The sequence below is a fragment of the Aspergillus tanneri genome, assembly GCF_003426965.1.
Source record: "Aspergillus tanneri strain NIH1004 chromosome Unknown AapTan_5_pilon_pilon_pilon, whole genome shotgun sequence".
Taxonomy (NCBI): Eukaryota; Fungi; Ascomycota; class Eurotiomycetes; order Eurotiales; family Aspergillaceae; genus Aspergillus; species Aspergillus tanneri.
The window spans coordinates 1,005,197-1,028,747 of record NW_022984632.1 but is presented as its reverse complement, the minus strand read 5'-3'; the positions used below and the strand labels follow the sequence as shown (position 1 = coordinate 1,028,747).

Below are 23,551 nucleotides of genomic sequence, written 5' to 3'. Positions count from 1 at the left end.
CTCTGATCTGATCTCTCTTTTATTCTCTGGCGTGTATGAGAATATACAAACAGCATCAATAGCGCGGGGTTTGATGAATCGACTGCCCCGTTGAAACTTACAAGGGTGTGAATTAGACCTGTCTATTTCTTTATAATTTTCTTTTGTTCATAGAATATTCCTTCCCCCAATTAGAGATCACGCAAGACTGGAGAAAGCAGCAATCGTTACACTATGGGGACGTTTGGGTCACAGACCAGCAGCTACAACCGGTTGGTGACAATATTTGTTGCCATTGGATCTTTGGTTAGTATTGTGAACCTTGGTTGAACCCCCCTGAATAGAGGCATGCAGTCGAAGTAACATTGTTTGGCACCTACATAGACATATGGTTATTGCTCTTCGATTATATCGAGCACGATCGGTCAGCCAGGGTGGTATTCCTATTTCAATCTCCCCGCAGAAGGTGAACCAGGATATGCCTCAACCACAACCCCCACCATTTCCACTGCCAATGGAGTTTTCAGCGCTGGAGGAGCTGTGGGCACGCTATTCATAATGTGGTCGTGTGATTTCTTTGGAAGGAAAGTAAACATCCAACTGGGTGCTTTCTTTTCCATGTTTGGTGGTGCCCTCCAAGGGGGCGCCAACTCTATCGAGTACGTGCTCTGATACTTTCCATTTCCGGGTACAGAGACCATCTAACCGTTGTTCAGAATGTTCCAAGCTGGACGCTTTGTGTGCGGTCTTGGGATCGGTATTCTAGTTACCGTTTGCCCCATGTACCTCTCCGAAATGTCAAGTGCCTTCCGTAGGGGCTGGCTTGTCGGTCACCATGCCATCTTTTTGGTCTTCGGCTACATGCTTGCTGGGTGGGTAGGCTATGCCTGCTATTTTGCCGAAGAAAAGTTGGGCAGCTTTGGCTGGAGATTTCCTTTGTGCTTGCAGTGCTTGCCTCCACTAGTGTTGCTCCTCGGGTCACCATGGCTCCCTCGATCACCTCGTTGGCTAATCTCCAAGGGCAAACATGAGGAGGCCAAAGAGATCTTGGTGAAACTTCGCAAATCCTTGGACGACCCTGAGGATCTGGTTGCCAAAGAGGAGTATTTTCAGACTGCGGAACAAATCCGCCTTGAGGCAGAGAGACTTTCGGCATATGGAAATGTATGGAGTGCAGTCGTGAAGAAGAAATCTTATAGAAAGCGAATGGCCATCGGCTTCCTCACTCAGTGGGGGGCAGAGTTTGGTGGTCCATTGATCATTGTGAGTTTACAACCCTCTGTGAACGCTGGAGCTTACAACTGCATAGAACAACTATGCCGTACTTTTGTACACCAATCTTGGGATGACCGGTAGCATGCCATTGCTCCTGAGTGCCATTTGGTTGACCACAGCTGGTAACGATTGAACAACGTAACGCTAACTACATGGCTTATCACTGACTGCGGAGCAGGTGTCATCTACAACCCCCTAGGCGCCTGGCTTCATGATAAAGTCAATTCGCGCCGAGGCATGTACATCACTGGTTTTGTTGGGATCATCATTACTACTTCGTGTTTGTCCGCCATGACTGCTGAGTATGCGGGAACCCGTAACAGAGTTGGCAATGGATTTGGGATTTTGTTTATATATCTCTACCTCGCGTTTCAAGGGTCTGTTTTAGAAATCCCTTTTGGCTCACATGCACTCTAACTTATATCTGTTACACAGCACCTTCTGCGACACAACTATGTACTTGTACGTTTCAGAGATCTTCCCCACTGAAATCCGTCCTATTGGCATGGGATTTTCGCTATTTGGGCAATTTGCTTGTGAGTGTATCCGGATATTTACCTCCATTATACATTGACCAACCGAATAAAGCCACACTTATTCTACTCCAAACTGCCCCTATGGGCTTCAACAACATCGGATGGAAGTACTACCTGGTCATCATTTGCTGGTCGGCTGCTTTTATCCCTGGTAGAGATCCCCACTATTTCTCTTGTCGACTGTTCTGACGCTTTCCGGCAGTGATTTACTTCTTTTTCCCTGAGACGGCCCGGTTGACATTGGAGGAGATTGCAAAGAATTTCGGTGAGGAAGTAGCGGTTCATCTCACCGATGCCACCGACGAGGAGAAAGCCCAGGTCGAGCGTGACATTGCAGCGAGGCTGGACACTTCCGAGCCCATCAATTCTGCCCGGGATGCTGAGAGCACCGGGACTACCTCGGGTTTACCCGTGCAGGAGACTCAGTGCGAGGCCACAAAAGGCAACTGAGCGGGTAAACGCCATATGATTGGCATACCAAATAGCCCACTCTTAGACCCAGGGCTACACCAACATGGAGAGGTGAGCTATTCTTGAATGCAGATCGGGATGCCCATTCTGTGCTGTATTCTAGCTGCAAGACTCTAGGCCACTGTCCTGTCCATTTCTGAGAGCCAGCCAGCCAACCATTGGCCTGCAAAGATAGTCAATCATTTAAGGCCTAGTACTGTGAGAAACCATCACCAGGCCGATTATTTCAGTTGTATCTCGGTTGTTTTTCGGTGACCATTAATCAAGCAGACCTTCTTTTATGGATTTGGTCTAAATAATATAGATAGTGCATTGTGGTAGTTAGAGGCCTGTACGCAATTGATAATCCTATTAGTCAAAAGACTCTTAATATGATATATCCAAGTCCTGATCATATGAAGAACTGCGCTAGGTAGCGACAGCCAGTAAGAAAACCAACATTTCTTTCCATGAAACTACTACCTTAGTTCGTAATGTAAGGCACGATACAACCAAGAACTATATACTTTGTGTTAACTATCTCTTATGTGAGATTTAAGACTTTTATAAAATAAATATGAGCCAGAATGGTTAGTCTGGTTAGTAGAGAGTGCCTTGCAGAAGGGTCTGGTAAAACTCTATTATATTAACTAAATTAAACAGCTAATAAGTCTCAAACACTCCACTTATGGGCTCAACGGTTATCTTAGTGTTATTTTTTAATTTTTATTTTTTTAAAAAAATTATTTGATGGAAAGGTTACATTCACCTGCTTAATTATTACTACGGGCATATCAAATTATGCAATTAGTTACTAAATTTTCTTTTTACATTAGTCATAACGCTCAACTCGAAGCTACACTCAGCTACAGAATACGTGATGAGTGACCATGAAGTCTCCATAATTCTTGCACTTGTCAACTCCACCCCCGACTTCGAATGGGCTCCATATGATGCTAGGCTTCTTGTTTTATGGCTGTCCGCTAGAGCGGACTTAAGTATATTTTGGACCCAATATCCCCACTAACCACGCGACAAAATCTGCACATGTTAGATTATTCTTAGTATTCGTCAGGTCTTATGACCTCACTTTGTCTCACTCTGGGTGGACCCTATGGCCTCGGCAATTGTTCTTTAGCCTTAGTGCGTCGACCTGATCACCAAGAGCTTCTATAGCTTTGTCGTTGCAATATTTTTTTTTTCCCCCCTCTCTTACGGAGTCCTACGGAGTATACACCGATAATTAAACCTCTGCCCATCACTTCTGTCCTTTCGCCTGAATACTCGGTATGGAGGAGTTCGTGCCGACACCCAACAATACTTAGCATCTCCCTTCGTCTTTACTCGTAGCTTTCGCTGGCCTATTGCCCTCTGAAGGGTCCCTTGAATACTAATTCAAGCTCATTCTGAAACCTGATCATTCTGCCCCGATACCGTTCCAGAATACCAGCCATCAAACATGACTTCGTTCGTTGCGCAGAGCGGGAACCGGTTCCTGAACAGGGCAGTACCAGGGCCAGGTGGTCCACAGCGTTCATTCGTTCATCCATCCGTTTGTCTCAGGTCCATTGAAGCTATCCTAGAATGACTTATCTCGAGCAAACCTCAATGACTTATCAGTCTAGTCGACATCTAGGCCCAGGAGCCCATCTTACCTGCACTGTCCAGCATAAACATGTATGTCTCTGCGGGCACTCCAATGTACAGTGTGGTCTGTTCTGTTCTGAGAGTGGCTCTGAGAGTGGCTTCCTTGAACCATTTCTGGCCTTTTGGTGGTGTACTATGGAGAATACTTGCTGTGGAGCGCTTGGCTCGAATATACAAATGGGACCACTGGGGTGATGGAGAGAATGTGTGCACGATGATCGTCCTGAAGACGAAAGGGTATGGGAGCCTGGAGTTTGGAAGTTTTCTTAGATCTCTCCCTCCTATCTCCGTCTCCCCCCGTCGCTTCCCCTGACTCTCTGGTAAGACATGCAGGAAACAGGGGATGAATATTATAGACTACACAGCAGCAGCGGAGCCAGGGGTGACTTTTTAGGACCCCTTGGAGTGGACCTGGCAGACCTAACAATTGGCATGGATGCATGAATCTGGCCAAGCTAGCAGCCAACATGAACCCAGGTATGAATATCCAATATGGGGCTAAGGCAGGGATGATCATCCATTTGATTGGCGGTAGCGGTACCTCATTTTACTTTGAGTTTATGGTTATTATGACTGACTTCCGCATAGCCCCTCACCCAACAACTTGTTGGACTAGTGTAGGCAACATACATAGGAAACCCTTGGCGGTGCAAAGGGTCAGCGCTTGCTCGACCGTTTAACACTGGCTCTCCACCATCAGCTAGTACTGACACGGGCTGTTTCAATCCTGAAAATAAGCAACGGGCCGCCTAGATCGGTATATCTCCGAGGACTACGAAGTAACTCAAGTAATGTTCGGGTACAGGTGCCTGTTGACAATCTGACATGCCATGTGAAAATCCTGGGTATGGTGGAGGCTTAGCCGTCCCCAGAATTTGGCATTTCCAAAAAGTCCCCGTGAGCTGCCCGTTGCCTCTTTTGCGACAAATAGAAAAGAAAAGAAAAAGAGAGGGGTGAAGGGAGGAAAAGCCACAAGGAGAAAATTTGCTTTATCATCGAAGTAAGCCTCAGCCACTGATATGGATGGAGACTATGGTGCATGATGAAGCTCTTGGTCACCCACCAGATTCAGTTTAAGAAACTAAGGACCTTCAGCCTGGTTTGATTGAGTCTTGGTAGATGAGTGATCATATTCTACCGTGGGACTTCAGCCTCCTAACCATGGGCTTCGGTGAGAGAAGATCTCCAAACTTCATCCAATCAGTTGTGAATTTAAGCGAAAGGATGCCAACGTCAAGCAAGAATCCGTAGACGGAGGTTCATTCGGAGTCGGACAAACGCCAAGTCCGTTGGTCTGTTGTGACGATTTGAATTGGCAATCTTAGCATTAAGGGAACGTGGCGTATCGGGACGGGATCCATCAGCCCACCTAGGAGGGGACAACTAGTATGTGGTATTTACTAGGATCTCAACTTGAACTAGAGGGACGACCGTTTGATCGCTGGAACGAACTGCCAGTTTTCCCCTTAGTTACCTTCTAGAAGACATTGGTAAGCAATGTCAATCGTAGAGGGTTAGGGACCTGTTTCATCATCCGTTTATTATGTCAAAAAGCCATGCGAAGAGATCCGGGAACGTGGTGTCAAATCTGCTGCAGCGGACTCGAATCGGAGGGCACTTGGAAGACACATGGGGACAACTGCTTCGAGTAAAGTGTTCTACACCGACCCCCCAAGGACTTGGCGAATTTAGATAGCAGGCGTTTAGTCCATCTGAGTCCATCTGTCGGCGTGAATCCTTCGAGGCATCAACCAACGCCCCGGTTGTCCCCTGATCAAAATTATCATCACTAGCAGCCCCAGGGGGATCCCAGCCTCTAGCTCGTACGACCATCGAATCACGAGTGCTTCAGCATCATCACCCCACCAGTGGGAAATCGAAGCAGTGGACCTTGTGGGGAATCCGCGCAAAATCGGGCTAGTGATTCTCGTGCGAAAGGCAGAGTAAGGCCAAGGCAGTTTCCATTGGCAAGGATGGATGAGGTATTTTCCAGCATATGAAAGGTTAACCTGCAACTAGACCAGTTAGTGAAGTTGCACTGCGCAGCAGCTGGGAACGGCATGATCAACCACTAGGGTCGATCAACATCTGGCTGGGATGTGGATTGTGGACTGCACCAGTGGAACTTGGAAGTGTATTGCTGGTAGACTCCTACGACAGTCTTTTCCTACCTCGGAACCAAAGAACACGCGACCCCTCTAGAGTTCCAGCCAAACTCTACGAACGAGTCGGGGATAGGTGGATGGATGATCTGCGGAAAAGTCAGGGAAGGAAAACCAGTGGTAAGCAGGAATTTTTTTTTTTTTTTTCTTTTTCCAAACCCAAGTACCGGAGCAAGAGGAAGCGAGAGAGAAGGAAAGAGAGGGAAAAAAAAAAAAAATAAATTCTTGCCCCACCAGGTCCAGTGATTCTCTTCCCCTTCTTTCGGTTCCTCCCCATTGGGAATCCCCAGTCACGCTTCCTTCGTGCTGACGGCGAATCCATCTCCATTCCATACCAACTGGATCTTATCGTTCCATTTCATTTGATTTTCTTTCCTTTTCTTTCATTCCATTTCATTTCCCATCCCATGCCTCCGTAAATCTTTATATACCTCCCTGGAATCTCGCGTTGTCGCACTCCCCTCTACTGTCGAAGAACTTCATGTCTCGACCCCACACTCGCCTCTCTGATCTATTCGCCTCTCCCTGCCCATGGAGATTCATACGGTAATTTGTGCTCCAGTGAAGCAACCCTCTTCCACTCCTCAGCCCCAGGCTGCATCTGCTCCTCCGTCTGAAAAACGGAAGCGAGTGCGCAGATGGCATCACCGAGGTTTCACTGGTTGCTCCACGTGTCGCCGCCGCCATGTTCGCTGTGATGAAGCCTCGCCTTCGTGCAGGAATTGTTCTCGGCTCGGCCTCGAATGCGACGGGACGCAAGGTCGGATGACCTTCAAGGTCTACGGTCCTCCACAAGCACAGGATTCATCCTCTTCGGCTGGGTCAAGAAAGCGTGAAAAGAAGTTGATCACTGGCACGCCACCTGCGCCCGTAATAGACGGGAAGATGATCAAGCGGGAAGTCGATGACGACGATGAACTTGTGGAATCGGTGGTAGTGTCCCCTACCACGCTGTCCGATATAAAACCTGTCAAATATCGTTTTCAGGCCCCGATTTCTCCAGCGGAATTTATGTCGTCGACGTTAGACCTCGACAGCCGTTATTATACGCACTTCATTGACCGGGTGGCAACTCTGTTGCTCATCTACGATAACTCTATCAACATCAACCCTTATCGTCGGCATTTCCCCGAACTTGCCCGATCATCCCCTTCGATGGCTAGCGCCATGCAAGCCTTGGGTGCATTGCACCTCGCAAATACATCGAGAGGCCAACAGCGGATTACCCACTTTCAACAAGCCATGGCAAAGTATGGCGACGTGGTAAAATCCTTTAGGACCAGATACAACCGACCTAGTCAAAATATGCAGTTAACCGATTTTGCTACTTGTCTACTGCTGGGCCTCTTTGAGGTAAGTTGTTTTGGTCTCGTCTCGGACCGTCCGAGGGACATGTGCTGATACTGTCAGATGATGGATTCTCAACATCATAACTGGTCTGTTCATCTCAAAGGGGCGCGCGAAATATATCGCCTCCTGTTCGTTCCGAATGATGACCCCGCCAAGGAAGCTCAACGCATCGCTGAAACAAACCATCCGCTGCGACCGTTTCTCGTTTCCCTCCTTTCCTACCTAGATGTCGCAGGCTCTTGTGCCTCCACCGAAGGGACAATAGTTGAAGGCAGCTATTGGAGAACCCATGGCGGTGGTTGGGAATACAATTTGGGTACGCCAAGTCTCTCGTCCGAGACTCTTGCCGAGAACCAGCTGCTGGCTGAACTACGACAGTGCTGGTCCGTTATGATGGAGATCCAGGTCGCTATTAGTACTTTCGGAAACGCAAAGAAACAAGGTTGGATGTCGTATGAACAGCAAGATATGACATCTCGCGACTTGATGAACCGGCTAGCGGAGTGGCGACTCGGCGCCCCCCAATGCATTCAGCTGCTAGGCGACTTGGGTGATGACAGCCTACGACAATATCCTTATCCGGAGGTCGTAGAGTATAGCGGATGCGTTCAGGCGTATGAGAAGGCAACGACTATCTTCCTGCATAAAGTGTCGGCGGCTGAGCGTCCTGACCGGCAGCCCCAGAGAGCTGTGATGGACATGCTGGCATCTCGCGTTCTGGATTTGATCAGAAAGCTCGCCAAAGACGTTGGTCAGCTGGCGGTTCTGTGGCCCCTTTTCACGGCTGGGCGTGAATCCCGAGATGAACAGGAGCAGAAATGGGTACGGCAAACGATGCTCGATCTCCAACGATTTGGATTCAAGGTATGATGCCATATTATCCAGTGGTATGAGGGGCCAGTTAACTAACTCGATCCTAGAACGTTGACAAAGCCCTTGAGGAATTGGAAAAAGCCTGGTTCAAGCAACGGGCTTTTCCTGAAGGATGGGTTGATACGATGGACGAGGTCCGGACCTCGATTCTTCTTCCCTGATACACCCAACATACATACCCTGAATTAACAAGGGCGGTCATTTCTTCGTACCTTGATGCCCTATCATCGTCCTTTACTGAACATACTGAACATTCTTTTGGATTTTGTCGATATATTATTAGCGAAGGGTCAAAATTGCCCATTCATTTCTTATGAATCTTAAGACGGGAGTTCAGGGACAGAGAAACAAGCCTGAAAAGGGCAGGACCCTATACATACACCTTGACTGTGCAAATATTAATTACTGGGATCACTCGCATTGGCAGCTTTGGCACTGGGTATTTGCTATTTGGCTTGGCTTGGCTTGCTTTTTTTTTTTTTGTTTATTTATTTGAAGGCTGTTCATCGGAAGGATGAACATGGCAATGGATATACATACACAGGTCACCATGCGTCAGGTTTCCTGAAAAGCAAATATACAGATAGATGATAGACATTTACAGCTTATTCGCTCAGACGCCAGCCTACTAACTAGATATATGTAAAAGGATAAAATGATCTAAATTCCTTTCGAGTCTAAGCTTTCCAAACTTTTAGTATATAACATGTCTAATATACACCACCCGCACCCTCATGTCCGATATATACGCCCTCCTCCTGAATTAGATAGTTCCCCTCGGGACCCAGGGAACTTACAATTCCCCTCTCTCTATCCTGTTCTAGATCTAACCGTAGTAACGTGCCTATCACCCTGCCCATCATGCTCTTGTTCTTCTCTTGCAGGTGAATGAGAAGTAAGTGGTCGTCTTCCCACTTCCTCAACCGTCTCCATCACTCCCTTGCTTTCGATGAAATGCGAGATCCTGTTTCGAGGTAACCAGGCGTCCTCGGGCATGACCATGTATGAAATGAGAGCGAAGATGGTCACGCCGGCCATGATGATGGGGGCATCTATTATTATTATTATTATTATAGTCAGCGTGGATATTCAAGAACTAGGATAAAAAAGTTTGGGAGAAAAAGAAGAGGAGGATGAGGTTGATAATAGTTACGAATGTGAGAATCTTACAGTTTAAATTCGCCCCCGTAACTGGAAACACATACGGAGAAAACAGCACGGCGACGACCCATCCATTCCAGAATACTCCGATGAATTGGAACGGCTTGCTCAGGCGACCGAGACTCCATGCCGGTTTGGGGAACCGTTTCGGCGTGCATATCAGTCGGGCGAGACAGATTAATCCGTACGCTGCTGCGCTAGGGACTCCCGCTGCTGAGACTAGTGAGGTGAATGCCACGTCAGATGGCAGAAGAGTACATGTGATGAGAGAAGCGACGGTCCAGACGACGATGACGGCGTTGCGTGGCTGGCCGAGATGGACGTGCGATACCCACCCGGAGAATGGGAGGACGCCGTCCCGGGCGACGGCGAAAACGAGACGAGATGCGGCGACAATGGCGACGGCGGTGTTCTTGAACTTCGTGTTAGGTTGGCAGTTTTAGGTTTAGGGGGTGGATAGGGAGAACTGGACGTACGAGCCAGAGAGCAACGACGCAGATAATGTTCATGAAGATGTGGCCGCCTTTGCCGAGGACGACAGCGTAAAGAGGGACGAAGGGTTGAGGAGATCCAAAGGAGAAGAGTGTTTCAGGATTTGGCTGTAGCGTTTAGGTTAGCCAGGAGGTTAGGTAGAGGATGGGTAGAGACGGACAGCGCAGAAGAGGAAGAGAATGATGGTTGCTAGGCCACCGATTCCACTGGCGATGGTACTCCAGAAGATTCCGCGGGCGGCGGTGATAGAAGCTTTTTTGGTCTCTTCAGCGACGTGACCAGAAGCATCGAATCCGATCAAGATGCCAGCTGTGGCGAGGTATGATAGACACCAGTTCCATGCGGGGGGTGCGCCGGTGCCGTTGTACGTGGACATGAAGGCTTCTTCAGCGGTGCGGAAACCCCAGGTGTTGTGGGCGCCGATGGGTAACCAGATGACGTTCAGGAAGAAGTCCAGAAGGACGACGAAGGATGAGAAGTAGAACACCCATCTAAAGTACTTGGCTGGTGGGCAGTGAGTGGTGTGGACATAAACTGCTAGATGATATTCAACATACGAGGCATGAAGTTCAGAAGTGCTGCCAATGCCAGCAAGACTTCCGTGCAGATCCATTGTACAGCACGGAATTTCACATCGGACGTATCGGTTGGGAAGTCGACGTTGAACACGGTCAGTTCCTGCTTCGTGGTTAGCGAGTTGGTCAAGAGATGAGTATGATGAACTGGTCGCTCACCGACAGCATGTAGTTTACAGCCGCCTGGGTGTTACTGGCACAGAAGGTGGTCCATGCCGTTGTGCTCCACCAGGCGACGATAAACCCGAGCAGCCGTCCAAATCGAGGACCACCGGCTTCGGCAGCCCAGAGATAGATCGAGCCTGCTGACGGCGAAGCCGAACACACTTCCGCTATCACGGCCGCTGAAATAAACGTAAAGACCATCGTGACGAGGTAACTCGTCCTGATACATGTTAGGATATCCTGGATCATCATGCAATGGGTTGTCTAGCCGGCACATACCAATACGCCAAGTTGCCACCAGCTGCTATACCGGTACTGAATGTGACGCGGACACCGCCAACGAAGTACAGAGCGGCTGAGAATAGACGGGTCAGAAATCCGGACACCAGATATTAGGTGGATCATAGTTGCCTTACCAAAGGTGGTCGCAAAGTTCTCAAATAATGAATACGTCCGATGAAGGACCTAGGATCATCCATAAGCTTTAGAATCAAGTATATATGAATCAAACTTACGGGCTTGTAGCCCATGGTCCTCTAAATACAGTCAGCGTGCACTTCATAAGCATTGGCCGGGCAGGTCGATCTTGACATAATACACACCAATAAAGCAGCATCGTCTTGCGACTCCGTTTGGCTTCTGGTTTCTTCTCCATCGATTGGCGGGACATCGCGCTCGACGATCAGATCCGAATGCTGCTGGGACATGGGAGCCATGGCAGCAATACGGTTGACAGGGAACGGACGCTTTGACCAGGGGGTATAGAAGATCGCAAAGCGGGGGAAACTCGAGCAACGGGAGATCTAAAACATTTATTGATAATGATAACTAGATCTTGAAGATGGAGTTTTTGGGGGGGATGACATGCCAACCCCACTGGAAAATAGCAGCAAAAAAAAAAAAAAAAAAAAAAGGATAGCGTGATAGAGCTATGCCGAAAAGGGCGATGTCCCTTCTACCAGCAATGGCAGAGCATTCACTGCAGCGAGTAAACAGGAGGATGGATCTACACTAGTTCATTAGTACGAATTCGAATCCTGTTGGGAGGAGAGACTAACCGGAGATGTCTGCTCCGCAAGATTCTCATTCAACTGCAAAAAAAATAATAAAAAAAAAGTGGGAATCAACTCATTTCTACGTGGGTCTGATGGAGAGCGTACCTTAAATTGCAGGCCGTCGCCAGGCACTCAGGCAGTTGCTGAGTCATCGGTTAAGAAGATAAACAAGACAAATATTCCGGAGTTTGAACTTGTATAGAATGGAAAGTCTCATCATCTATATTCCTGATTAGCTTTATACTCTTATTTAGAAATTAGCTGTCTGTTAAAACTAAAAGGTATTGGTGACAGCTACCAGTGAGAATGCTTTACTAATCTGATTAAGGCTAGTTACATATAATACCATGCATTCCCGGTCCAATTGTATACCCAGTACTATATCCAGAGCATGGACTGGCACGGGCTTTGTTGTAACTCTTAATTTTGCATACTGGTGTTTGTGATGTGATATACAGAAATAGGTCAAATAAACAAAGTCCTAATACGTTAACTTTACTATACTGGGAGGGTTACTCAACAAATGACATTACATCCCCAATGATCCGTGATGCAACGTGATACCTTCTAGAAAGTCATCTGACTGCGGGAGGGATTCCCAACCCCCGTCATCGCCGCGTCGATTGGGAATCCACCGATGATGGATGTTGAGATGATGCGATGACGCTGCCAAGATCCGATGCATCTGACATCTTCATGCATCGATGCATGTCCACCCCCGCATTTCCCCTCATTTCCCAGTCTTGGTCACATCGCTGGCGGCACCGTTCCATCAACCGATCTAAATAATTGATCGCGATTGACTCGTGAGGATCCTCAGCCCCCTTGCTGGCGTCGGCATGATTCTTGCCGCTCCCCTCTCATTAGCTCCGCGCAGGGACAAGGAACAAGGAACCCATCCGTACCTGCCCCAGCACCTTACCTCAGTGTCTACCCAAACTCCGAGTCCGGCGATTAATTCCTTCCCCCTCTTTAAACATCGGACATTGCCATCTAAGTCCTCCTTCACTCCCTCCTCGGTCGTCCTCCTTTCTAATTCCCTCTTGTCCGTGACAATCCGGGTCTGACATGGTCGGATGCGAATGCTTATCCCTTCGATCTCTGGGCTATCGAGGGTCTATTGGGATGAAAACTCTGTGAAAGACCCATCAGCGCCGTGTCCATTGGTTGTCGTAGATACCAAGCATGAGTGTCCCTCGTTCACTGCGGTCGGCGCTGGGTCCGTGTCGTGCGGTACCTAGTGCCTACCCAGGAAGATCGCTTCTTTCGATTAAACGTCCAGGTAAGGAGCGATTCTAGCGTGTCAATCAAGTGAGAGCTCTCCCCAGAATGTGTTGACTCTGAAACTGTCCCATCAGTGGTCCAACCCCGACACCTGCCTTTCCTGATATGCAGCCACGAAGCGTTATCCCTTCCAAGCTGGGCCAAAGCCGCCAAACGAAACGCGAGCAGCTCCTCCTCTCCGTCGCCTGTTCCCGTTGTGCCGTATTCTTCCTTGACCGTGGGAGTGCCTCGCGAGACGTATCCGAATGAGCGGCGCGTCGCGCTTACACCTCAGAATGTCGCGTTGCTGCGTAAGAAAGGCATCTCGCGTATCTTGGTGGAGCGTGGTGCTGGGGAGGCGGCCCAGCTGCTCGATCAAGCCTACGAACAGGCCGGAGCGACGCTAGTTGATCGATCCGCCATATGGTCCGAGAGTAATATCGTCTTGAAAGTCCGCAGTCCTCAGCAGGAAGGTCCTATCAACGAGATTGAGGCGCTCCGACAAGGAAGCACGGTGATCTCATTTCTGTATCCTGCTCAGAATAGACAGCTCGTGGAGAGCATTGCCTCGCGTGGTGTCACTGCGTTTGCTATGGATATGGTCCCACGGATCTCTCGGGCACAGACATTCGATGCATTAAGGCATGTTTCACTGCACCCATTATGAAATCATGTCGTACTGATAAACTTGATTCAATCTAGCTCCATGGCCAACATTGCCGGATACAAGGCTGTGTTGGAGGCCTCGAACCAGTTCGGTCGTTTCTTGACGGGTCAAGTAACTGCTGCTGGGTAAGCCATTGTGCTTGGTTGATTTGTAGAATCGTGCTAATTAGACTTGTTATCCAGCAAGGTTGTACTCCTTTCGGAGCAAGATATTATGGGACTAATAGCGACAACCAGATACCCCCTAGTAAAGTCTTGGTTATCGGAGCCGGTGTGGCCGGGCTGAGTGCCATTGTTTCAGTAAGTTCCTTTCAGTTTCTGTCGTGTCATAATCTGTCTGTGCCAACTCTTCAACTTCTAGGCACGTCGTTTGGGAGCTATCGTTCGTGGGTTTGATACCCGTCCCGCTGTCCGTGAACAAGTCCAGTCTTTGGGCGCGGAGTTCATTGAAGTAGACATACAGGAAGATGGCTCGGGACAAGGTGGATATGCCAAGGAAATGTCCAAGGAGTTTATTGAAGCCGAGATGAAGCTATTCATGGAACAATGCCGCGAAGTGGACATTATCATCACAACCGCTCTCATTCCGGGAAAGCCAGCACCAAAGCTTATCACCAAAGAGGTAAGACATTTCTAGTGAATGGACGTGGACTGTCACTCATATCATTCAAGATGATTGCGGCTATGAAGCCGGGATCTGTCATTGTCGATCTTGCAGCAGAGGCTGGCGGCAATTGCGAGGCAACCGTTCCCGGGCAATTAACAAGCTACAAGGATGTAACCGTTATTGGTATGCCAGCCCTATGGAATTATCATGTCTTGCCTGGAACTGACTGGATACAGGGTACACCGATTTCCCGTCGCGGCTGCCAACTCAATCATCTACGCTGTACTCCAACAACGTCACAAAGTACCTGCTGTCTATGGCGCCACAGGAAAAGTCCTTCGGCATTGACTTGAACGATGAAGTGGTTCGCGGTTCGATCGTTACTCTTAATGGTGAAATTCTACCCCCAGCACCACGCCCAGCGCCCTCACCCACGCCGAAAGTAGAAGCGGCAGCAACGCCTGCAAAGGAGAAAGCACAGCTAGCCCTGACTCCGTGGCAAAAGGCCACGCGTGATGTGACGACCGTGACTGCTGGTTTGGGCACCGCTCTTGCCCTAGGAAAGGCGACAGGTCCTATTTTTATGAGCAACATGATGACGTTTGGACTCGCTGGACTTGTTGGTTATCGTGCTGTATGGGGCGTTGCGCCGTCTCTCCACTCTCCCTTGATGAGCGTCACCAATGCAATTTCAGGTGGGTATCCCCCCCTACCTTTTTTCTGGCAGATGACTTAATGCTGATGGATGATATCCACCTTCAGGTATGGTCGGCATTGGTGGGTTTTTCATCATGGGCGGTGGATATATCCCCAGCACAATTCCAGAGTACCTCGGAGCAGCTTCCGTGCTTTTAGCATTTATGAATGTCTCAGGAGGGTTCGTTGTAACAAAGCGCATGCTGGACATGTTCAAACGTGGGTATGCCTGTCCCTATCACTTTATACCTGCTTACTAGAACCAGGCCCAACCGATCCACCTGAGTACCCATGGCTCTATGCTATACCGGGTCTTCTTTTCGGTGGGGGATTCCTCGCCGCTGCCAGTACTGGAATGGCTGGACTGGTGCAAGCTGGATATCTCGTAAGCAGTTTGCTGTGCATGGGTATGTGGCACTATCAACAACTTGGCTTTTAATGCTGATATGACTGCTAGCCTCAATTTCGGGCCTTGCGTCGCAGCAGACAGCGCGCCGAGGGAACATCCTTGGTATCTTAGGTGTAGTATCAGGAATTTTAGCTTCCCTCGCAGCTGTAGGGTTTTCGCATGAAGTGTTGACTCAGTTCGGCGCCGTTGCTGGCGTGGGCGCTGTTGCTGGTATGTCTCAAATTAATCGCACATCTGTCCACTTTTATTCAACATTTTCTCATTATTGATTCGCAGGAGCACTGATTGGGCGTCGTATTACACCAACGGGGCTCCCTCAAACCGTTGCTGCCCTTCATTCTGTAGTCGGTTTGGCAGCTGTCCTCACAAGTATCGGAAGCGTCCTTACAGATATAGCGCACATTTCCACACTGCACATGGTGACTGCCTACTTGGGTGTGCTTATAGGTGTGTTAAGCAGGCAGACAAAAACATAGGATGCTAACTATAGTAGGTGGGGTTACTTTCACGGGCTCAATTGTCGCTTTCATGAAACTGGCAGGACGTATGTCGTCCAAGCCTCTGATCCTGCCAGGTCGACATTTGGTCAATTCCACTTTACTCGGGACTAACATAGCCACCATGAGCGCCTTCGTTTCCATGGCTCCGGCAAACCCAGTTATCGCGGCCACATGTCTGGGTGCGAACACCGCACTCAGCTTTTTAAAGGGCTACACGACCACCGCTGCCATTGGTGGGGCCGATATGCGTATGTCTCTCCGAGTTTTCCAGATCGAGTGCTAACAGTCAATAGCCGTTGTCATCACAGTCCTCAACGCATATTCGGGATTTGCCTTGGTCGCTGAGGGTCTTATGCTCAACAATCCGCTGCTTACAAGCGTAGGGTCTCTAATCGGAGTCAGCGGTTCGATTTTGTCGTATATCATGGTGAGAAATACGTTTTGGGATCTTAGAAATGGTACTAACGCTGGATAAGTGCGTCGCCATGAATCGTTCCCTCACCAACGTGCTGTTTGGCGGTATCGCAGCTCCTCAGCAAGCGAAGAAGATTGAAGGACAAGTCACGCAGACCACTGTTGATGACACAGTCGAGGCTTTATCCAACGCGGAAAACGTCATTATTGTACGCCAATCTTGACCGCGTTGATATACCCGCTAACAGGCACCAGATTGTTGGATACGGCATGGCTGTGGCCAAGGCACAGTATGCACTCGCCGAGATAACCCATATGCTACGAGCCAAAGGCATCAATGTACGTTTTGCGATCCATCCGGTCGCTGGAAGAATGCCTGGACAGTGCAACGTGCTTCTTGCGGAGGCTTCGGTCCCTTACGATAGTAAGTCCTCCTCTTGGTCCGACTGAGCCAGGGCTAACCCCAGAAGTCGTTCTGGAAATGGATGAAATCAACGACGACTTTTCTGACACAGATGTGACGCTCGTGATTGGCGCAAATGATACCGTCAACCCCAGCGCATTGGAGCCCGATTCCCCCATTTCCGGTATGCCGGTGTTGCAAGCGTGGAAGAGCAAGGAAGTGATCGTCATGAAGCGTGGCATGTCCAGTGGATACGGTGAGATTGATCGAATAGCAGTAAAGAGAGCATACTGACGGCAACGCAGCGGATGTGCCTAATCCAATGTTTTACATGCCTGGCACCCGGATGCTGTTTGGCGATGCGAAGACTTCCTGCGATGGTAAGTTCTCTTGCCTTTTGGAGGCCCATTCTGATTGTTTGCAGCTATCAAAGCCAGCCTTGAGGCACGTAAATAGATACGGTCAAATTCTGTTTGCTTTATGAGTTCTTAACTGTTAGCATCATGTTATCGGGATAGGAATCCATCGATTGATGGATTGAGTAGATCCGGAGATAGAGATCGATAATCCTGGACAATCCTGAATCAAGAACTTTACTGTGGCTATGGCTTATGACGCCTCATATATGGCAGTAGCAGTTAATCCTACATGAGATATCCGATGTCTTCTTGGTTAAGGGTAGCTGAGAAACAAACAGAAGCACTCCTACCTCCAAGCGAGAAACAAGCCCCGCAATCACGAGACACGATGGATTCCATTACTCACCCTGTCCGTCAGACAAGTAAGTAGGTACACGCGCATCCATGACTCAAGCACCCACCTGTCGTCTATTATCTATGATTGAGAGGTTTATGACGATTCGGGTCGGTTTAGTTCGGTCATTCCAAACTTGGTTCTCCATGATTGATCTCTACATGTAACGTACACAGAACACAGTACAATAGGTAACATCCGTTTTATCCGTAGGATTATGCTATACAGTATATACATACCTAGGTAGAAAATGCCGTGTCTAGCAGGTAGACTTTCCACCTGACCTAATCCCGACATATTATAATAAATTTTACAATATATTATAGTTCGCAATATAATAATATAATATTATACTATACATTTATTTAATCTAAGTGCCGTGTCATCCCGTCCCCACGCAGGATAATGGATTAGGATAAACTATGGCTATTTGATTCGATTAGATAATTAATTCATTGATTTAATATACTCGTTCATCCAGGGTAGATTAATAGTATATTAATTCATTAGATTAGGTCTGACATTCTTGTTCTAGTATTACCAGAATAAGGTAGAGTAGGTAGGATATACGTAGTGTTTTAGAAGCAAAGATAAGAAATATAAAACAAATCACAAAGACAAATCTTAAATATCATCAGAACACAACTGGAAGCATTTGTTTTTATTTTTTGAAAAGAACGGATGGAACTGAGGCTCAAAAATGAAAAACCCACAAACTACCTAGTAACTTGGTAGACCCAACGGAGCACAACCCATCGTCGGTGCTGATAGGTGTTTGTTTCAGCTGGGGACGATCATCCATATTTACGGTCGTTGGGTGCTGTTTCATGTCTGATTATCATTTCCCAGATCAATCGGTCGAAGGTTCGAACGGAAGTTCGAAGGCTCGAGGAATGAATGGAATGGAAATTTATTCCTTCCTTCTTTTTTCCAGTTATTGTAAGTATCCACTTATGTCACTGGGTTGGGTAGCTCGAGGTTTATCATGTCATCCGCGTGGTTGATTGACTAATTCCACGGGTCGTGGTTGATCAATTAATATGCACAATCCCTCTATTACAGAGTCAAAAAAGCGTGTGTCATAGTATGATTTGATTTGAAGTGTATGGAAGAATCCAGTTCGTCCACGCAGGTAATACTCAATTCCAAAACAGTGGTCAACACGTAGTCTATCTATAGTACATGAAACGAAGTCCCGCTTCCCACCGGCGGGTGGGGACAGGAGAATTAGCAATGAGTAAAACAGGAAGAATAGCATCAATTCGCCCGATCCTAATCCGAACGCCAAGTCGCTGAGATATCAATACCCACAAATAAAATAAAAAGAAAAGATCAGGTGGTGCAACTGGGCTGACCATGTCGTAAAAGCATTGAATTAATGAGATACAAAATAGAAATTAGGCATTAGGCTGTTTAACAGAGATAGACTTTCTCTTGCTCCTCAACATGAACCCCATGAAACTTTTCGTGGTCTGTTCGGGGTCGGTCTTTGGCTCCTTGAACCGCCGTAGACTTTTCTTCCGTCGGAGTCTGTTCAACTTTTCGTCCGTCTCTTCCAGGTCATTCGGATCCAAGCTGTGCACGCTGTCGACTTCGGAGCGAAGACTGCTGGAGGAATAGACACTCGAGGCTGTCGAGCTTTTCATCAGAGAATTCCGAATGGGCAATGGCGTATGATTGCTTTTGTTGCCGGGCACGCTGGACACGCTGTACACGGAGTTGGACCGGTGTCGAGCGAAGGTCGGAGAGTTGTAGTACGACGCGGGGCTGGGAGTGCGAGAAGGAGGCCGGCTGTTCAGGGGCGAGACTGAGAAATCAGAACTGGCCGCGGAAGGAGAACAGGAAATGGGCAGGCCGTAAGAGTCGTCGCCGGGATACATCGAGTTATTTCGTCCATGGAAAAATGGTACGTGGGCGCTGCGAATACTCTGGATCGACGGTGGGCGTCGAAGAGAATCCGTGGGAGCGCGAGACCGTGTGAAAGGGTTCAAAGACGCCTTCTCGGAAACGGCGGTCTTCGGCCGTGAGGATGACATCGAGTGAGTGCAGTGCGACTTGGGAGGAGCGGACTCGGGCATCCCCGTGAACTGCCGGTTCGACTCGGTCGAGGGGCCACCCAGATCCGTCGTGTTCAGGCGTAGACCACTCTTCCTCGACCGTGCATTGTCACAGACAGCGCTTCCCAGGAACGGTTGTGATGATGCGGCGGGTTTTAGGTTGTAAAAGCCTAGCTGGTCCCGCGACGACTTGCTAGTGGCCCGATGGGCAGTGGAAGCCGGCATGGACTTTTCCGATACAGGAGACGAATGCTCCGTGACTGGGCTAATTAGGACTATATTAGGTTTAGTCATTGGTCCGACATATGTGACCCGTTCTGCTACGAGCAGGTCAGTGCCGTCGTCCGAGTAGATGGACGATGCAGAAGATCGCCTCGTCGACGACGGCGCAGGGGAGTCGGGCGGCATGTAGACGTTGGGTTGGAGGAAGGAGGGGGAGTGCAATGGCGAGGTTGAATCCGGTGATGGCAGCTCAATGATCACGCTCTCATCACGATCAAAGATGTACGAGTCTGCCACATAGGTGGTGCTACTGCTTCGCTTGACGGTGTCCATCGAGACAGGTCGGGATGATGGCAATGGTGACAGGAGACAGGGTAATGCAGCCTTCTCCATAACAGACTCGGAGGGATCAGCATTCGACAGCTCGTCCGCACTGGCGTCGGAGTCGAATGTGCCGTGCTCCTGGCAGGTTTCCACAGGCGAAAGGGCGTTTTCTTGGCCACTCAACTCGGGCTCCGAGATGTCCTCCTCTTCGGACTCGTATCGTCGCGGGAGAGGTTGTTGTTTGATGTAGGGAAGATGGAGAGAACCAGCGGGTTCATACATGACTTTCCAGCACTGCCCGTGAAGGGTCAGGAGGGAGAGAAAAAGGTTTAAGGTAAAAGCCGAAGAGAAATCGAAATTATTAAAAATTAGAAAATTAAGGCAGATAGGTCTTAATGAGGCAACGGGGAGGAATCCAACTGGAACGAGGTAGTAAGCTGGTGGTACAGCCCCCAGAAGAATCGGGACATATGCAAGATGACACAGGAAAGAGGGGGCGAAAGGATAGGAAGACAGGACGATGTAAAGGCAACCAACAGAGGAGACGATAGGTAAGAATCAAATATGGTAGGAAGAGGAAGAGGAGGAGAATATATCCCAGCAGTTAGTTCTCCTGGCCCACACGGGCTGGCATGCTCGAAAGGAGTGGATCCAGGTCTCTGAAGGAGGGAATTGACAAATGAATAATGAACGAATGAATGAATGCATCCATCAAGCCATCGATCATCATCGCTCAACACTGGAGAAGGACGGACCACTTGAAATGATCCACCGGGACCTTGGTTCAATGATTGTTGTCAGAGACTAAAAGCATCAGGGAGATCCGTGTTGCTGCACGTGCGGTGCCTGACTTTTTTTTTTATTTATTTTTTTTTATCTTTTTTTTATCTTTTTTTTTTCTCTTACAGTGTCTTCCTTGCCTAGAATTACATCGGTGCTTCAGGATTTCAAACCCTTGCATCATATTTATTTATTTATTATTACTGATCATTCGTACTCTGTAAATATTCCTTTCCTGACATCTCGGATCGATCCAACCGAAGCGTTAAGTTCGTGGACAAAATGGATGTATCAACTGGAGCTGTCAAGGAGGTCAATGCATTCTACCTCCTGAAGGACGGAGTATCCAGGTAGAAAGTACACAGTACGAAGTACAGAATACAGTGTACAGAATACGGGACGGAACAGACCAGAAGGCAACGAGTATGCAGCTAGACGGGCATCGCCGCACCATCCAGATTGCGCCTTGCTTGCGATAATCACGCCCTGCCAAGAGTTTCGGGGCCATGTGGTCAGATAAGCCTTGATCAGGACACTGGACGCAGTATGGTCTCTGGCACGAATAGACAAAAGGAGGGCGAATTTTCATCCATCAGAGAGACTCTGGCACTGTCAACCGCAATGGTTACTTGAAGTAGCATCAGTTCTTGAAAATTCGCGTGGAGATGATCATCGCGAGATGAGACTGAGACTGATACAGGCTACGAACGGAGCGTTGAGCGCAGACTCCACCGCCTGAGTTTGCTGTGGATCCGATCATCCTTTCTTTTATTTTTATTTTTTTGGCCTCCCTCAAATTCATTCTTCAGTGATTGTCTTTATCTCTATATATTTATTTCTCCTATTCCAGAAATTGTAGCCGTGATCACAAAGAAACGAATCCTTCCAACAGATGGATCCCCTTGACAAGTCTCTGCGATCGCAAGTGTGTAAGAAACCAGAAGTGCCAAGTCTGCCACCGCTGCTCCAGCATGGTGGAGTATGTATACCTCAAACACACCATACCTCTAGGGGTGCGAACTATCCTCTAAAATTCACTCAGAGTTGTAACAGAAGGCAAGTGGAAAAAGCAAGAAAAAAAAAAAAAGGAAAAAAAAGATCATATCCCTTTTCGTCGCACCAAATTCGGTCCAAAGACTGGGAAACTTCCCGATCCACGAATTAGACCCAAACTCTCCCCTACAGTACCAGACTCTCGCCCTTGCAGCAGCCCCCAAAATCCCAATAGGGGTCACATACCACGCCTCTCGACTGGTACCTGGATTACGGAGTGGTTCTCTGGACGGTCCAGTGTCTATCCTCTCTTGGTTGAACCGACTTGGTCGTTTGGTTGAATGGTTCTTGTGACGATCGGATCCCCCACACTCGGGTGAAATAGCCGAGAACGGTTTCACTCGGTGTTCTTAGCTTCTTGGAAGCTGTTCGAACCGATCTTCATTTATTTATTTATGTATTTCTGCACTGCTATCTCGCTGGAGAGTTCAGTTCTTGTTCTTCGGACATACGTATTAGGAACGGGAATTATGGGAGGTTGGCAGTGCGACCCTCCATATGGAGGAGCACTTACGGAGTACTCCATAGTTACATACGTAATTCTTGCATGAACAACATCCTTTGGATGCAATCCCGGAAGAAAAGCAAAATCTCAAGAGGTCGGTTCGCCCGTTAAACTGCAGGAACGCACCGGTTGCATTATGAAACAACCGCAATTGCATCTAGGGGATTCATCGCGACTCAGTTCCTATTTTTGGAGACCAATACTCGACTCGACTCGGCGATCTTAACAGATACGGTATGCATAAATGGGATCATAGACATGTGGCTGGAAGAATATGTATTGAAGATGCATACGGATACTAGGCTTCCCCAAGTCCGGAGTACTTGAACAGTACATATGTATGCAGCTCAAGCCATGCCTATACAGAACTCTATAAGTCCTCCTTGCCGTCTACGCGCGTCCAACCATGTGTATGCTCTTATCCAGCCCGCAAGATTCTACACTCTGCATGAAAGTATTGAGCGGGATGCTACTCTAACTTCAAATCTGGATATATTGATTGAGCTGACCCGTCTGGGCATGTATCATCTGCAACGCGTCCCGCCCAACCACCAGTCCATGTTCTTCCCCAGGCGGGAAACCATGGCTTGGGGCAACGGATCATCGAGTATGGAGTAAGGTGTGCAGAGTGTAGGTAGTCTGGATGCTATCTAATTATTTACTCCGTAGATGCCAGACTTACCAGCCAGCCTCCCAGCCCATCTCTCCCTCTCTAGTCTTTTGGCCCCTTGCTACGACTCAGTATCCTTGCAATACCCCGACGATGACGATGGCTATGACGAGGACGAGGCATGCCGTTCATTTAAATTTTCGATGAAGTTTCGATCAGGAACGCGATCATCCATACGTGGTAAGCCAACGGCTAAGCCTACCGGCCAAGCCATGATAGACAGGAGTCAACCTTGAACTAACACGGTAGTCAATTCTTGCAAGGCGGGAATTAATATTGAGATATGATACGCGGTATCATATGCGATCGTGAGGAAATCGATAAGATAGTTTGGAATGGTATGCGTTTATCGCTTATCGTAAATAACTTCAATACTTGGCATACAATGTCCTATCGATCGGGTACTCGTACTACATACTCCGTTCTGACGTACATATTTCTGGCTGTACGTACGGAGTACAGTATGTATGTATGTACATGACTGAGAAAACACCAGTTGCAAATCAAAT

At 48.3% G+C, this 23,551-nt stretch overlaps 5 protein-coding genes across 5 annotated transcripts; 3 read left to right on the top strand and 2 right to left on the bottom strand.

The window, feature by feature from the left end:
• Positions 1-213: 213 nt before the first annotated feature.
• On the top strand, positions 214-2,240 carry ATNIH1004_009761 (putative MFS sugar transporter; the record flags this gene model as incomplete). The annotated part of the gene is made up of 8 exons (XM_033574343.1): positions 214-251; positions 396-638; positions 696-1,242; positions 1,289-1,376; positions 1,433-1,631; positions 1,690-1,790; positions 1,843-1,941; positions 1,993-2,240. The coding sequence occupies 8 exons, from the start codon at positions 214-216 to the stop codon at positions 2,238-2,240; spliced, it is 1,563 nt and encodes a 520-aa protein (XP_033422361.1).
• Positions 2,241-6,580: 4,340 nt separating this feature from the next.
• Positions 6,581-8,433, top strand: ATNIH1004_009760 (Zn(II)2Cys6 transcription factor; the record flags this gene model as incomplete). Its single annotated transcript, XM_033574342.1, has 3 exons — positions 6,581-7,402; positions 7,460-8,263; positions 8,320-8,433. 3 exons carry the CDS (start codon positions 6,581-6,583, stop codon positions 8,431-8,433), a joined length of 1,740 nt encoding a protein of 579 aa, XP_033422360.1.
• Positions 8,434-9,082: 649 nt separating this feature from the next.
• ATNIH1004_009759 (putative amino acid permease) lies at positions 9,083-11,381 on the bottom strand (the record flags this gene model as incomplete). The annotated part of the gene is made up of 10 exons (XM_033574341.1): positions 9,083-9,324; positions 9,443-9,845; positions 9,910-10,032; positions 10,086-10,429; positions 10,483-10,603; positions 10,660-10,885; positions 10,945-11,020; positions 11,082-11,130; positions 11,181-11,201; positions 11,268-11,381. 10 exons carry the CDS (start codon positions 11,379-11,381, stop codon positions 9,083-9,085), a joined length of 1,719 nt encoding a protein of 572 aa, XP_033422359.1.
• Positions 11,382-12,905: 1,524 nt separating this feature from the next.
• ATNIH1004_009758 (putative nicotinamide nucleotide transhydrogenase) lies at positions 12,906-17,134 on the top strand (the record flags this gene model as incomplete). Its single annotated transcript, XM_033574340.1, has 19 exons — positions 12,906-13,002; positions 13,079-13,568; positions 13,686-13,775; positions 13,833-13,839; positions 13,887-13,949; positions 14,011-14,271; positions 14,322-14,439; positions 14,493-14,951; positions 15,019-15,171; positions 15,219-15,359; positions 15,410-15,571; positions 15,638-15,808; positions 15,855-16,109; positions 16,155-16,288; positions 16,338-16,484; positions 16,531-16,699; positions 16,743-16,934; positions 16,984-17,058; positions 17,103-17,134. 19 exons carry the CDS (start codon positions 12,906-12,908, stop codon positions 17,132-17,134), a joined length of 3,216 nt encoding a protein of 1,071 aa, XP_033422358.1.
• Positions 17,135-18,828: 1,694 nt separating this feature from the next.
• Positions 18,829-20,316, bottom strand: ATNIH1004_009757 (uncharacterized protein; the record flags this gene model as incomplete). The annotated part of the gene is made up of 1 exon (XM_033574339.1): positions 18,829-20,316. The coding sequence occupies one exon, from the start codon at positions 20,314-20,316 to the stop codon at positions 18,829-18,831; it is 1,488 nt and encodes a 495-aa protein (XP_033422357.1).
• Between the last annotated feature and the right edge of the window lie 3,235 nt (positions 20,317-23,551).